This window comes from Glycine max, chromosome 11, assembly GCF_000004515.6.
Source record: "Glycine max cultivar Williams 82 chromosome 11, Glycine_max_v4.0, whole genome shotgun sequence".
Classification (NCBI taxonomy): domain Eukaryota; kingdom Viridiplantae; phylum Streptophyta; class Magnoliopsida; order Fabales; family Fabaceae; genus Glycine; species Glycine max.
This window is the reverse complement of record NC_038247.2, coordinates 38,149,721-38,166,729: the sequence shown is the minus strand read 5'-3', so window position 1 is coordinate 38,166,729 and position 17,009 is coordinate 38,149,721. Positions and strand designations below refer to the sequence as shown.

At 31.2% G+C, this 17,009-nt stretch overlaps 2 protein-coding genes across 2 annotated transcripts; one reads left to right on the top strand and one right to left on the bottom strand.

Moving 5' to 3' along the window:
- Positions 1-2,837: 2,837 nt before the first annotated feature.
- On the top strand, positions 2,838-10,881 carry LOC100781327 (sulfate transporter 2.1). The gene is made up of 12 exons (XM_003538469.4): positions 2,838-3,562; positions 3,682-3,730; positions 3,833-4,040; positions 4,181-4,355; positions 5,325-5,390; positions 5,492-5,722; positions 5,894-6,020; positions 6,866-7,152; positions 8,535-8,728; positions 8,818-8,906; positions 9,959-10,035; positions 10,505-10,881. The coding sequence occupies exons 1-12, from the start codon at positions 3,230-3,232 to the stop codon at positions 10,628-10,630; spliced, it is 1,962 nt and encodes a 653-aa protein (XP_003538517.1). The 5' UTR covers positions 2,838-3,229; the 3' UTR covers positions 10,631-10,881.
- A 1,150-nt stretch (positions 10,882-12,031) lies between these two features.
- LOC100780254 (aminotransferase superfamily protein) lies at positions 12,032-16,436 on the bottom strand. Its single transcript, NM_001255843.2, has 10 exons — positions 16,126-16,436; positions 15,798-16,044; positions 15,591-15,684; positions 15,382-15,485; positions 14,323-14,571; positions 14,127-14,240; positions 13,801-13,884; positions 13,063-13,233; positions 12,853-12,966; positions 12,032-12,283 (listed from the first exon to the last, which is right to left on the bottom strand). The coding sequence occupies exons 1-10, from the start codon at positions 16,227-16,229 to the stop codon at positions 12,140-12,142; spliced, it is 1,425 nt and encodes a 474-aa protein (NP_001242772.2). The 5' UTR covers positions 16,230-16,436; the 3' UTR covers positions 12,032-12,139.
- Positions 16,437-17,009: the final 573 nt, after the last annotated feature.

The following is a 17,009-nucleotide window of genomic DNA, read 5'->3' as shown; positions in this document are numbered from 1 at the left end:
TTTGACTTTATGTTTTTTTTTTCTTCTTAGTTTAGAAGCAACAAAATATTTTTATTTGCCTTTTTTGGCCTTCCTATATTTTTAATCCCATTTATTAAGGTACTAGTAAAAAAAAGTTTTTAATATAAAAAATTATAACAGCTTTTAGAGAATTGGGCAATATATAAGATACTGATATTTTTGTAGAATTAGAATGAATGTTCTTCATCGATTTATTTAAAATCGATCTAGAAAATTAACATTACTTTTTATACCATTGAACTAAGTATTGATGTAGAAAATACATTTTAGAACAATTTTCTATTTGTCAATCTAGAATATAAATGTCTCCCTACCACTTTTGATTTTGTTTACAAGACATACTTTGTTTATCAATTATACAACTTATCTAGAAAGTTTTTGGTACAATCGATATAGAATGTTGATGCCTTCTTTAACTTTCGAAATTATTGATAAGACTCTTGTTAACTTATTGACAAATGTATCAATTCATCCAAATAGTATTTTAAAATGGTAAAATCAAGTGTCGAATTCATATAGATTTTGAATGTACTATCTAGAGGTTGTATATGTTTAATTTTAAGCAATCAGTGAACTAAATTTGATATTGGTCAAATAATGATTTGAATATAAAATTTGACATAAATGAAGATAATTAACCAAATCACGTTAAAGAGATAGAATACAAACACTCAGCGGGTGAGTTTCCGGTTGAAGTAGAATTACAGAGCGTGTTAAAACTCAGCCTACCAAAATTACTCTTGATGCAACATTAAGGATTTTTTACTATTTAATGTTATTTCGATTATTACCTTCATCCACTAACATACCCTAACCATGATCCCTCATGTGAAAGAGTCCAAATTATCTAATTTCACTCCTAATCCCTTAAGAGCTACATCAAATAATTTGCTTTAAGAATAAAGATGAATAAATAAGACTAAATAATATCATTTTATCCCTAGACATGGATTACCTTGATGCTCTTTTCAAGTTCTTAGAAGATAAATATTTTACAATGCATAAACCTTATAACACTACATAAGCATGGGTGATCAAGCCATAAACATGATATTAAGCACAAAAAAGAGACAATAATATCAAAATAACATTGAATTGATAGTTAGAATCATTACATCAAGAGTGTTTGGTTGTTGAGCTCCTAACAATGGATGATTTTGCCTCTCATTGTCATGAGAGGTTTACCAATACAAAAAGAAAACAAGAGATGTGAAAGAAGATGAAGGAAAAGATCCCCAAGTGAGTGAATTCTCTCTCTCCTCTCGTGCCCTAGCCTCTTATTTTGATCCCCCAAAAGAACTCCATGATTTCTCCCTTCTTTTCTTTTTAAAATGCAACACAATTATGTTTTTTGACATTAACTATGCGCTAAGCCTACATGTGTTCGCTAAACACATATGCAAAGTCCAATTGGTATAAGTGACTTTGTGCTAAGTTGTCAGATGCGCGTTAAGCCGTCAATGCACGTTGAGCCGCCAGATGCGGGCTAAGCTTGGCCTTCAAGTTGGCTTCTCATATTAAGTGAATGTTGACGCATGAGTGGGCTGCTCTAATTTTTCAACCCTTTTCCAAGTCTCTTACAGTATAATTCTACAAAAAATACACCCAAAACACTATAAATTAAGTAACTTTAACTAAACAAAAATTTAAAAGAAACTAAATTCCTAATATTTTAACACAAAAAAAACAATAAAAAAATATTAAATAATTACTATATAATTTAAATATTCAAATTACTTAAACATAACAATTATCAACTCTCAAATCAGTTGTACGGCTAATTAATGATTTAAAAAATCACTTTGTATATTAATTTTTTTACCGTCGATCAAGAATTCATTAAAGTTTTCTTATTTCAGTAGCGCGGTCGCATTTTATTATTACTCTAATTTTCAATTAAATCTTGGTTATCTGGAATGGTTGTTTGTGGGATGGGTTAGGACAGATTTACCTGTGTTCCTACTCGACCCGATATTTTGATAGGTTTATTATGTGAACGCAAACTGATTAAAATCCAACAACCTAAGGGACAAAATTGAATTAATCCGAGTTATTGACATAATATATTAATTTTAATATCATATATAGTTAAATCATAAAATTAAAGAAATATACATCTACAATTAATATATATATATATATATAGATAGATAGATAAATAATATTAACATAAATTTAATATGATGCATGACAAAACATTGTTTATTAATTCAAGAAGTTTTATTATATATATAATTAATATATAATTATTGTAAAAATTACACTTTTTAAAAGAATGACATTAGGTTGGATTGGGACGACCAAGAACATAATATGGACCCGATCTCAAAATGTACTGAGTCTAACTTTTTCTAGAGTCGAATTAGTAAACATTAATTTAATAAGAATTTGATTAAAAAATCTCTTTAAAACACATAAGAATTTAATTAAAAAATCTAATATTACAGAGTCACATCAATGATTTAGCAGTCAATATATTTTTATTAACAGTTAATGCCCCAAGAATGTCCGTTGAACCAAAACTCTTGATTTTGAAAAAAATAAAATCAAAGATCTGCATATTTTAGGGAAACCAAAACTGTAGATTAAGTAAAAAAATAAGATCAAAATTGTATTTTATCCTAAAAATCATATATTTACTATCATTTCTATTAAAAAAATTAGTAATTTTACATTTACTTAAACTTTGTGAAAAAAAAGTTTATAGTTAAAGTACAAGTATCTTTTAAAAGAGACTATTATTCAAGCACAAATAAAATCATTTTAAACGAATTTTTTTTATGAATATTTAATTCAACTGCATAACTCAAACTCATGATCACCGCTTAAGTTAGACTAATTACATATGAATACATCTGGGCCTTCCATGGTGGAAATCTTACTTTCACCTATGGAAGTGAGAAACTCTTATTCTCATATTAAGAGTGTTCAATTATTGTCACCCAGTAAAATGTGAAATTTATCCAACTTTATTCGAGGAATCCCTTAGTTCATCTCTTATATATTATATATTTAGTTCATCTCTTATATATTATATATTTAATTTGGTGTGAAACTGAAGCAAGGCCTTTTGTTGCTCTATATAAGGTGCTTTCTAACCCCGAAGTCCTTCAACTTCATAGCTCTGCAATTCACAGGTAAGTCACATCACATGAGAGTGTAGTCGACCAGTTTTTTCACGAGACAAAGTTCTCCCAAACACTTCAACATGGCTTCTTCAGCTATGGAAACCTGCATATCCGAGGATTTGCACATGCAGGTTGACATTGAGAAGAAGGCGCAGGACATAAGGTCTCAGTGGGTGCTTAACGCTCCTGAGCCCCCGAGTCCATGGCGTGTGGTTGCAGATTCTGTGAGCAAAACCATCTCCCACTATAAACATAAGCTTTCCTCTCTCACAGATCAACCTTGCACCACACTCCTCCTTTCAGTTCTGCGGGTCATTTTTCCTATTCTTGCTTGGGGCAGAAACTACACTGCTACTAAGTTCAGGAAAGATCTTCTTGCAGGCCTCACTATTGCTAGTCTTTGTATTCCCCAGGTATACATATTACATATGTTATTCTAATTCATTCATAATTAAGCTAGCTATAGGCAACACTTGCAATTGATATAACACTACTTCTGCATGTTGTGTGATGTTTTCAATTTTCAACGCAGAGCATCGGATATGCCACCTTAGCACATCTTGATCCTCAATATGGCCTTTGTAAGCCACTTTTTTTTTTTCATTCCTTTTGAGGCTTTTTTTTTAACAAGTTTAGGAATTGATATTGGTTAATTTACTAATATGTATAATGAAATGATTTAGATACAAGTGTGGTACCACCACTTATCTATGCTGTAATGGGAACTTCTAGAGAGATAGCAATTGGTCCTGTGGCAGTGGTTTCTCTGCTGTTATCATCAATGATGGTGAAATTAGTAGACCCTGCTACTGATCCAGTGGGTTATACAAAGCTGATTTTGCTTGCTACTCTCTTTGCTGGTATCTTTCAGACTTCCTTTGGACTCTTCAGGTGAACAATTAATTAATATACTATGCTCGTGTTCCTTTCATTATAAACTATATTTTTATAATTTTCCCATAAGGTTGAGAGTGATGTTTTTTTTTTTTTTTTTTTTACTTTGGCATCAATTAATTACCATTTAACTGCAGGCTTGGGTTCCTTGTGGATTTCCTATCCCATGCTGCAATAGTAGGATTTGTAGCAGGAGCAGCCATTGTGATTGGGCTTCAACAGTTAAAGGGACTCTTAGGAATCACCCATTTTACGACCAAAACCGACATAGTCTCTGTCATGAAAGCTGTTTGGGAAGCAGTTCATAATCCAGTATGCTACTTCTTCCTTTCTTTTCCCTATAAATTTGGAGCTATATATGGTGGGGGAGGGGAACTAAGAATAAAGATAGGTTTTGGAGCAGATTCCAATTCACCATTCAGTACATTTATTATAATAAATTTAATTATAAATATCCATAAGCATAAGTTTAAAGATTAAAAAACATATAGCACATAATTCATTTGCCTATTAAAATATGATGGATTCGCTACGTGTTTGATTTGATTTATTTTAAAAAAATAATCACTCATATTCTGCATCCATTTATTAGAGAAAGGTAAAATGATAACAATAATTAATAAATAATGCTCCTATTACAATTTCATCTCTCCAAGCTTCCAAATTAAACCGGCACAAACAGGGGTGTACAGAAAATTGATTCCAGGGGCCAAGAAAAAAGTTATATAATTTTATAAATAAATAAATAAATTTTTGCATGCAAAAAATATTAAAGACATTAATATATTATTATATATATTGAATATTTTTTCATAAATAAATAAATATATATATATATATATATATATAACTACATTAAGTACAAAGTTAATACTATATGAAAAAAAATAGATAGATAAAATAATTATATATTGGGACCTCAATATTATCAACATTTCATAAATACTTATAATTTCTCTTTATCTTTCTGGAAAATATTAGATCATATTAACTATCATACTTATATATTTCTCTCTTTTTATCTTCCTATGTATCATTTAACATAATAATTTTTATATATCATTTTTCTATAATTTTATTATAAATTTTAAGGGGAACATAATTTTTTTTTCATTCTAGTTTAGTACATTTGAAAAATTTTCGGGGAAACATGGCCCTGCAGGTCCCCCCTCCCTCCGCCCCTGGGCACTAGAAATGCAGTAATTAAAATTTCCAAGAACTAATAAATATAATTTTATCATGCATGCATATTAATGCTAACATATATATGTTGAAATACAGTGGAGCCCTCGAAATTTTATCCTGGGATGCTCCTTCTTGGTCTTCATCCTAACGACGAGATTTTTGGTGAGCCATATAACTGAACCAGCTCTTAAATATTACCAAGTCCTTTAAAATTCCCTCTTGCCTGCAGTTCTAGTTTGAAATTTTTGCTAATTAATTTCCAGGGTAAAAGGAAGAAGAAGCTGTTCTGGTTGGCATCAATCTCTCCTCTTGTATCCGTTGTTCTGTCAACTCTAATTGTGTTTCTCACAAGAGCTGATAAAAATGGAGTTAAAATTGTGAAACATGTCAAAGGGGGGTTGAATCCAAGCTCCCTCCATCAGTTAGACTTCAATAACCCCTACATTGGAGAAGTGGCCAAAATTGGACTAGTGGTTGCTGTCGTTGCCCTTACTGTGAGTAACCAACTATAATTATAATTAGTTAATATAAAACCCTCAACTTAATTAACAGTGCAATATTTGGAGTTACCATATTCATTCCCTTTATATTTTTGTTTAATTTGTTTGCTAATTATTTTCCATTTCACGTTGATACAACTTGCATTGGTGCCTTACCCATTATAGGAGTCTATTGCTGTTGGGCGATCCTTTGCATCCATCAAAGGATACCAACTTGATGGAAACAAGGAGATGATGTCAATAGGTTTGACAAACATCATAGGATCTTTCACCTCCTGCTACGTTGCAACCGGTATAATTCTTTTAATTTATCAAAGTCTATTCATAATTCTCAACTAATACAGAGAGATGAAAATAACAAAATTGGAGTGGTGATTATTTATGTTAATTAAGTTGTTTGCAAATTAATGCTGCTTTGAATTGTTATGATGATAAATAAATTAACGTGGAAGTTGAAATAAATCAATACGCGAATGACATTTGATTATATTTTCAAGTATATGTGTTTTTGTGTTTAAAAGGACAAAAGGTGCAAGTAGTTTTAGAAGCATGATCGATATCCTAATTAACATGTAGTTTTCTTCGTATATAATTTATGCAAAAGAGAAAGTATATAAAAGATTTTTTTAGGCTTCAAAAGTAGAAAAATACATTGCGGAATTTATATATAGTTTTATATTCTTATTGCAATATTCCTCACACTTTTACCAATTAAACTGTCTTGAAAGTTGAAACTCGGTATATATACGACCGATTTTTATAATCAAGATGAAATGCTACGTACGAACACGTATGTTAAATTTTCTTTTCTTTCGGTATCTTTCAAGTCTTTTATCATTACTTTTGGAAAGCATATATAAGAGCAATATTCCAAAATAAAAAACAAAAAAAAATATTCCAAAATCATTGAATAACTGAATTAATCAAACCATGACGTTCTTCTCCTTTGACCTCTTCTTATTGGAAAAGGTAAATTTAGAATTAATGCTTTTTAGAGCTAGCTAGCTAGGTAAAACGATTTTTTTTCTTGCGACACATTAAGGTGCTTTGGCAAGGACATCAACGAATAGAAAATTATTTTAATAATGAAGGTTGTTTTGTTTAATTGATTATAATGAAGCATATTAATTGTGGCAGGTTCATTCTCCCGTACGGCTGTTAATTATGCAGCTGGGTGTGAAACTTTGGTGTCAAACATTGTGATGGCCATAACAGTCTTGATATCATTGCAGTTTTTGACAAAGCTATTGTATTATACTCCAACAGCTATTCTTGCTTCTGTGATCCTCTCTGCCCTCCCAGGACTCATTGACGTTAGTGAAGCTTACAAAATTTGGAAGGTGGATAAGATAGACTTTCTTGCTTGCGCTGGGGCATTCTTTGGAGTACTGTTTGCTTCTGTGGAGATTGGTCTACTTGTTGCGGTAATCATTGCCACTTCCACATCTTCTCACTTCTTAAATGACTTCACTTATTAATTCTAATTTGTTATTTAAAATAAAAAATTGTAAATAACATAATTTTATGTATTTTAATAAAAATATATTTTTTTAATTTTTTAACTAATTTCCTAAGAATTAAATACATTGATACTGATTAGTATTTATCAAAAATAAAATAATAAGAATATTGGTAATTTTCTATCATATAGGCGAATTTGAAAGATATTTGAAAAACTATACTATAAATTTTTCCTTGATAGATAATTTATATATATATATATATATATATATATATGGCTAGTGATAAAGCACTAGTATACTAATGTAGCATATATATGTATTTTCATTGAAAGAGCTTTCAAGTAATTTAATTTCTATATTCTTGAAGAATCAACATTATTAGCATCTTTATGCCACATTACTCTCCATTTCGACTGTTTGTGCCACCCGAAATAATAAATAAATTATATATGTATGATACACGAGTATAAGTTCATATATAGTGATTCTGTACAGGCACCCAAACTCAGCTTTAGTGTCGAAAACAATTATGAAACGCAATAATATTTCAACAGTTCTGTATGTGAAGACAATGACACTATGAGTGGATATCTAAAAGCTTGCAACGTAGTTTTACTGTTTAGGATTATGGGTTTTCCCCAAAATAAGAAATTCTAGTATTCATAAATATTGGTGATGGCATGGTCCAAAGCCTAACTTCTCCATTATATAATAAGCAAGCCCCCCCACCACTTCACTGGACCCACATATTTGGCACCAAGTGTGATGCAGAATGGATGTGCACCGTTGAAAAACTGCATATTGTCTCTAGTTGGGACAGATTTATAGCATGAAAATTAGAGCCACCTAATAAATTCTCATTGTGGAATGATATTCCTTGCTTGGGTTGCAATCACTTGACAGAGATCTTTAAAACACTTAAAGGTAATAGGTCAAATTGTTTCTTTGTTCTAAATGGCATAGATCGAGTAGTCCTTTTCTCTTTTGGAAGTGACAGTTATGTACAAAAAATTTATCGACAAATTATTAATTAACATTGTGTTCTAGCAGAAACAACAACGTCCATTAGTTGACACAAGATATTTTAAAGAAAATTAATGAAGGAAAAAATATTGCTTAGGCTTAAGGGATCTTACTTAGATAAAGGATCTAGGTTAATAATACATCATCACTTATTTAATTACAAATGATTATGATGTATAATAATTTTATTGATTTTTATAATAATTATTTTTAAAATTATATCAATGATATAGTTTCTCATTGATTGATTGTGTAAAAAAAAAATTACACTGACACACGCATAAATTTATACATTAAATTTGGATTTTCTTAATTTGCAGGTGTTAATATCATTTTCAAAGATCATTCTGATCTCAATTCGACCAGGGACAGAAACTCTAGGAAAAATTCCCGGAACTGATTTGTTCTGCGATGTCTATCAGTATCCTATGGCAGTTAAGATTCCCGGGGTTATGATAATACGAGTCAAGTCTGCGTTGCTTTGCTTTGCAAATGCCAATTTCGTTAGAGAAAGGTATTTGCTACAGTATTTCCAAAGCTAGTGAGAAATTTGTGTCAGAAACATGAATAATTAATCTAATAGTCTTCAATTTTTGTTTCAAGGATCATCAAATGGGTCACTGAGGAAGAATCAGAAGATGACAAGGGAAATTCAAGAAGCACCATTCAACTCGTAATTCTTGACACCTCCAGTGAGGCTTTCTGACTCTTGTTATTAAAATACGGATATTTATTTATCTTTCCACAAAAAGGAAAAAAAATGAAATTAACAGAACTTTTTGCATCTTTTACTTTTACCAAAGTACCTATAAATCTATAATAACTGATTGCATAAAGAAAAAATTACACACACACACATATATATATATATATAACTCACGTTTTGTTGGATTTGACCTATATAGAATTTGGAAAAATACATGGGTTACGAGTACTGAATAATACGTATTGTATAATATAATAGGACATTGAGCTCTGATGTATAAAAGGATACAAAAAGATCATCTGACTCCTTAAAGTTATGTCTCAAGTGAGAATGAACCGAGATAAGATAATACGAAAATAAATAAATAAATATGATATAGTTGTTGTGATGAAATTGGAAAAAAAGAAATAAAGATCTAGCCCAGACTTAATTGGTTGGTGGATAATTTATATAAGTGTGTTTTGAGCTTTAAATAAGATTTGTCATAATTTTGTAGAGTCTTCAAAATCTAATTCTTCTAAACTTTTAAGTGTATATAAAAGAGATAAAGATGAGTGTACATCCTCCCATGCAGATTGTTGATTTTATAGTATTTTGATTGTAATTCTACTCTATTAATTAAAAAATAATTCTTGTTTACTTGCTAGCTAAACATAAATTAATTTTCTTAAAATTAATTATACAAAAAATCAATTCTTTTAAATTGATTCCACCTATATACATATAGACAAAGAAAGAGAGACATGAATGATGTATCTACTTCAAGAATAACTTTTTTACAAATATTATTCATCCTCACATTTATTTTTTTAAGATCTAATGATTAAAATTAATTACTTATTATAACCATTAAATCTTAAAAAAATAAATGATAAAAATAATAAATAACTTTAAAAAATTACAAGCAGATCTCCTTTCATATATATATATATTAGAATATTATAAAACTGTTGGCGAGAAAGTTGTGGTTAAAAATTTTACAATCTCGATTAATTGTTGTTTTTCTTTTTATTGGTTAATGATGTTCTCTTGCGATAGATTTGGTGAACATTGACACCTCTGGAATTACTGCTCTAGAGGAACTGCATAAGAGTTTGTCTTCACAAGGAAAACAGGTGACTTCTTTTTGTTTAGGACATTAAGTTATATGTAGGTTGCTTCAATGGCTCAACTAAAAAAAAATCACAAACTTATTAGTTATGATAAAAGTATATGTCTCACGTTAGCATACAAATTTATTAACATGAAAAATTGAGATATATATTACCGATGAATCATATAATTTATGATAATTCTATTTTAATATTGATTAATAATGTTTATACTAATTGCTTGATTAATTTCTATAAAATAAAAAGACAAATCAATCTAATGTTTATGGTATATGGGGCATCATTAAAATGAAAAATGATAATCAAGGGAAATGATCACAACACCTTTCATATATTTTTAAGATTTAGTTAGGAATTGGATAATAAACCCACTATATATTAAACTTTTTAGTATTTTCAAATAGTGTAACAATGCATGTTTTTTTAGGGAATGTAATGCATGTTGACATAGTGTTTTTTGTGTTGTTCTCAGTTAGCCATTGCGAACCCTAGGTGGCAAGTGATACACAAGCTAAAGGTGTCCAACTTTGTCGGCAAAATCGGTGGCAGAGTCTTTCTGACTGTTGAAGAAGCTGTTGGCTGCAAGAGCCGCTGCTAAATTCGATAAACACACCTTAGTTTCATGATCTCATGTGGCAAAATAAAAACAGTGTTTAATATCTATTTGTCTTTGTGGAAAATCTTAACAGTAGTTCTTGTGAATTGTTCCTTTGTATTTCCACTCCCAAGTACGTTATGTACGAAATGGGAAATTAGAATAAGTCATCTCGTAATTCATGTTGGAGATGCTGTGACTGTGAGTTTCTGTTCATTTATCATGTATGTGCTTAATAAAATAGCAGTTTGAAATGGCGTGTGTAAAAATGCTGGAAAATACTAGTATCATTGTTGATCCAAGATTTTTATTGAAAGCTGCTGAATGTACGTAAGTTCATTAATGGGCTTTTTATTAATTTTGACGTGAATACTTTAGAAAAGTAAGAACCGATATATACAAATATATTTTTAGAAAAGTAAAAAAGATTGTATATTATTTTTTTAGTCATAATTAATTATAAAAATGAATGTTGGTTAAAAAATTTCATATTGTAAAAAACACACACCTCTGCTTTACTGACTCATATTATACCGGAGTGCTTTCTTTGTTTAATTTATTCTTGGGTTGACAGGAGAGTTGAAAATCGTAAGTTTAGTGCTTCATGTGTTCTTCGACAGAATTACGTCTAGATTCATGCAGTAAGATGATCAGATTAGTGCTCTATGTTTAGTGTCATGAAGCTGAAGCCACTAAGTAACTTTATGCCTAACTTTTTCTCTCTGAGCATTGCTTACAAGATGCTGTACGTGAAAACTTGTCTAGATTCAATGAATATTGAGTTTTCTCTTTTAATTTATGCAGAAATTCTAGTAAAGATGTTAAGGATTTTTTAAAGATTTTAAGTGTTAACAAAATTAAATAATTTTTTTTAAAGTAAGTTGAAACACCACACACACATAATATATAAGAAGCACGTTGCTCTTCCACTACCAGGATATATTTTTTTTAAGTTGTTAATCATAATGCTTTCTTCCTTCCAGTTAACATTAATTGCCGACAAGTGCGTAACTTTTGGTCTATTTTGTTCTATTTATCAAAGTCACAACATAACATTTGATCTTACTTAGTACTCCTATGAGAGATTCAAATCGCAAGTCACATACACGCACGCAGCTATGATATTTCGGAAAAAATACTCGAACAATAACCGATGACTCAGTTCATTACGGAGATAACATATGAAAAGCTAGATTTCCAACACTACTAGTAATGTTTAAACATACATGAGGCTATTGTATTTAGCTGTGACCACATGCAATGCATTCTTACCATTCTTCCTACCAAATAAATAATAAAAAAAAACGTATTTAATAGTATTTTTCAATGTATCAATTACTAATGTTTTCACTTTTCATGTAACACTTACTGTATAATTTAGTATTAAAAGGATTTATAGGAGGATATAGTAAGGGATTCATCATTACTCATTTTCGTGATATATAAACACTAATAAATTGCAAATAAAAAATAAAACACAATAAGTAGAAGAGAGCAATTAATTAGTATTAGTTAAACAAGTGCAGCAGAGCTAATTAGAGGGATAAGTGCTTTCTTAATCCTCTCCACGGCTGTCTTTAAATTAGTAAGGGATTCGGCATAAGAGATGCGGATGCAAGAATCATCTCCAAATGCACTCCCCGGCACCAAGGCAACCTGTTATGAGTAAAAAAAACAGCAAAACACCAAGTTATGCATGACTTAGGCTCATATACTCAACATCGACCCAAAAGTAAAACAACTAAAACTTAAACTTTAGACCCATCAACAACAACAAATTATTAACTATTAGTTTTTATAAAGTGAAGAGGTCTCATATGTTGTAAAAATTTCATGTATGTTGACAGAAAAGATCTACTACTATATCACTATCACATTTAAAATAAAATACTTTTCTTAAATTTTGTTTTAGACTTCACTCATGGATTGAGTTAACCCTGCATGTATTTAAGTTTGCACTACTTCCGGGCCAGCCCCTATTTTTGAACTTTCTATGCAAAGTAGTATCTAGATGATGATGATCAATGCTATATTGAAAAGCAACATGGATAAAGCCTTAAAGAGTAGCTTTCATATTTCAAGAAAGAGAAAATCCTTTCTGCCAATAATATTAAGTTCAATGACTACTTCTTAGAGAATATAGTGACGAAAATCAAGTCACTTAAATTTTTTCAAGTTGATAAAATAACACTAATAAAATCTTAAAGGACATTAAATGAGTATACCAGGCCCTTGTCCAGCAGGTATCGACAGAGGGAGTCAGAATTCTCAATTATACCGAACCCTTCAACTTCTCTTCCATAATAGGAGCTGAAATCAATGAATAGATAAAATGCTCCCTGAAAGTGACAAATAGAATAGTACATATTTTAAGAAAAGGAAGAAACTAAAAATAGAGAGAATAACTGTCAAGCAACAAGCTAATAAATTCGTACCTGTGGTTCAGATATTTTCACACCATCCATTTCTCTAAAGCTTTCAACCAAGAAATCCCTTCTTTCCCTGAAGGCTTTCACCATGGTTGAAACAGCTTCCCCACCAGCATAGCCTAGTCCTAATGCAGCAACTCCAGCTTTCTGAGATATACTACTTGCACCTGAAGTGAACTGTATTCAATAAAATGTGTTACATATTCTCAAATATCAATAGTTATAAGTTACAAGTTAGCAACAGTAGAGTATCAATAGTTATTAAAATAATCGGTTAGTTAGTTAGCTAAAAGAGCGGGGACTCGCTCCATCTTGTATCATTTGAGAGAACTAAGCAAAAACTCAAAGATATAAGGTTAGTCTAGTGGTTAGAGAATAATGAAGGGAGAAGAGAAGGGGAAGAGGTCACGGGTTTGAATCCCTTCAATAGATAATTCTAACAAAACTAACATTTATCCATAAAAAATAAACTAAGCAGAAACTCTTTTTTTATTTTTTCTAATCCGGTTCCTAACAAAATGTGTCAGACATTATATGTTGCATATAACATAAATAGAAACACTAGTCCAACCATCTAAATGAAAGTTGGGAATTTTCTTAAAAAGTTCTCTCTCAAGTCTCAATTGCCAAATATGGTAAAACTTAAGCATCTAATTTAGATGTCTTGGAGGAAAAAGAAATCAAGAGAAGTTTGATATTGAGTTGTGCATAATTCACAAAAATGGAAATAAAAATTCATCATACCTGACTTTGAATCTTTCCGCATGCTGCAACAAAATGTTTTGTACCAGCAATGTACCCAAGCCGCCAACCAGTCATTGCAAATGTCTACAATAACACAATTGAAAACAATCGTAAGACAGACTTGAGGCTTTCTACATTGTCAAAACATACAAACATTCTAAAAAATACAGATTTGGACTGAGTAGAAAACAAAAACAAGGGATTAACAACAGTACAACACAATTACACAAACACCAACATGCCTTAAAGAAAATTTATACTAACTAGAAATTACATTTTATCAATAAGACTGTAAGAGCTCATAGCATTACAGAATACAGACCAACCTTGGAAAATCCATTCACAGTTAGAGTTCGGTCCCACATTCCAGGTAAAGATGCAAAGCTTGTATGAGTTGCTGGTGCGTAAATTATGTGTTCATATATTTCATCAGAGAGAACCTGTATAAAACAGCCTTAGAGATTTTTGAAAGGAATTATCATTGAGAAAACACATTCTAGCATCATGGATGTATGTATGTACCAGAAGCCTGGGGTGCTTTGCAACAATTTGGGCTATCTCTTCAAGTAATTTCTTAGAGTAGACAGATCCTGTTGGGTTGCACGGTGAACAAAGAATAAGTAGTCTTGATCTTTCGGTAAGATTGGCTTCGAGCAGTTTGGGATCTAAAAGAAAATTATTAGATATATGGCTTGGAAGAATCACAGGTGTTGCATCAGCCAATCTTGCCATTTCCGGATAACTCGTATAGAATGGAGCTGGAATAATAACCTGAAACATTCACAGCACAAGGTAAATGAAAACGACCACAGCTAGCAAAAGGATATATAACAAGTTTTCTAAAACCACAAAAAATTCAATTTTATAAATGGAAACAGGTGCACAATATTGAGTAAGTTTTTATTTGCATAATGGTAAGAACAAATCTTGCTGGACCTGGAATATATGATAATCATACTTAGTAAGTAAAACCAGAGAAATAAAACATGGAGGATGTAGAAGTAAGAAAATAAATACCCAGTTGCACAATTTTTTAAGAAAAAGAAGCCATGTCAATAAGTTCGCACTGATTAGAGAATGATATGAATTACAATTTGCAAGTATGTGCAAACATACAAGAAGAAAGAATCAAAAGGAGAGCACTTCTGAAGCAGCTTATGTTATTGAACTCAATTTTTTTCTCCTCCTATTGGCAGCAGATAGCAGAGATTTTAAATCCATTTGAAAATTTTCTTACTTCTAAATGACTTAGCAGCATAAGTGTTTTATTTGGGTTCACGTTGACTTCTACAATATCATTAATATTTCTATATGATTTTAGATAAATGTTCACCTGTTGGGTTTCACAATAAAAAATTTATTTTGAATTGAAACAAGTATAAGTAACTTTGGTATTGAATAAAAAAAATTATATTGATCGAGTTTTAGTATTAACTTGTTTTTAGAATAAAAAATCCAAACATAAATCACATCATTTTAAAATAAATTTAACCAAAATCAATTATATTCAAAATGAATTCCCTAAATGCTCACCCAAACACACACCAAGTAATTCTAAATGCTTATGGTAGAATATGATACCTCATCTCCTGGGGAACAAACTGCAAGCACTGCTTGAACAACACTCTGCTTAGCTCCATTACTGACCACAATCTCATCAGGAGTGTATGTAATTTCATTCTCCTCTGCAGAAATAGTCCTGTCACATTGTTAAACTCCTACTCTCACATAATAATAATAATAACAAAAATGAAAAGTATACAGATGAAGTATCTAAATTCTGAAGTAACCTTTTAGCTTGTGACATATTGCTTGCCGCAATTCTAATGTTCCAGCATTAGGGGTATATCTTGTGTAACCTTCACGAATTGCATTCATTCCAGCCTACCATCCCCATACATGACATGTCATGGTCATAAATCCAAGATACTCACAAAAAGAAAGGAATAAACACTTCTACTGACAACTTAACAAAGGGAAATTTACAAAGAATTCACCTCAGCTATAACAGCGGGTGTGTCAAAATCAGGTTCTCCAGCAGCTAAGCGAATAACGGGAACTCCAGATTGTAAAAGAGCAGTGGCATGATCACTTATGGCTACAGTTTTGGAAGGCTTCACAGCATTAACTCTGTGGCTCAAAGAAATATCAACGTCTGTGTCATCAAAATCACTCTTAGTCGTCATTGCCTTTACCACCACTACCCTTTTGTTCATCTCAACGTGAATTCCTTTCTGTGTGGCTCTACAAAGGCAATATATAAGCATTAACAACAATAAAGTGATATGCTGAAGCGAAATGAAACACGGGAGTCGAAATCATCACCTGAGATGAAGAGTGGATAGGGATGGAAAAGCACAACGAGAAATGGAATATTGGTCTCCGAAGGTGATCGTGGAGATGGTGGCGGTAAGTAGTACACTGGCCATGGAAATCACAAGGGTGCAATACTTACGTTGGATAGGTAAATGAGAGGAAGCAATGCAATGCAATGCAATGCAACGTTCAAACAACAAGAAGAGATAAAGGAATTGATGGGGTTGGTGGCAGAGAGTTAGTTGGTGCGTGCTAAAGTGCAACGTATCAGTGGAAAGAAGCAAAGCTAAGGTGAACTTCTCTTTTTCTTGGAGTCTTTGGAAACGTGAACAAATAATAGTTTCTTGTTTGTGTTGGTCAACAATGTCGAATTCAACTTAAGGAACGTAGACGAAGAATGTTAAAACTTAAATATATAAAAATAAAGTGGAGTAGTACGTGTAGGTAGGTAGAGTTAGTGCACTGGGTCAGTGTAATGGCATTTGAGAAAATATCAATACTATACTTCATGGTTTTAAATAGCATTCCCCAGCCGCAATTATGATTGCATTGTCATTTGTCAAGATATTCTGGTCATCATAACTAATCACAATTGTGACTGCATCAAATTTTCCTGTAATGTAATTTCTGACTGTAATTTAAAATCATGTTATATTTTTATTTAATCACAAATTATTATGTATTTTTTTTCAGATGATGCATAAAAATTAAACTTGTAGTGTGTTAAAAAAACAATTTTTTTAGAAAGCTTTAAAAAAATAATCTCAGAATGTGCTAACCAGCTGCACTTCTAAGCATTCACGATTTTGGTCTTGGTGCAAGTCACCTCCACACTCCAGTCTCAGCATGCAAAAATTGTTCTTTCTTTTGTGCACATTTTGGGCTTGAGACGA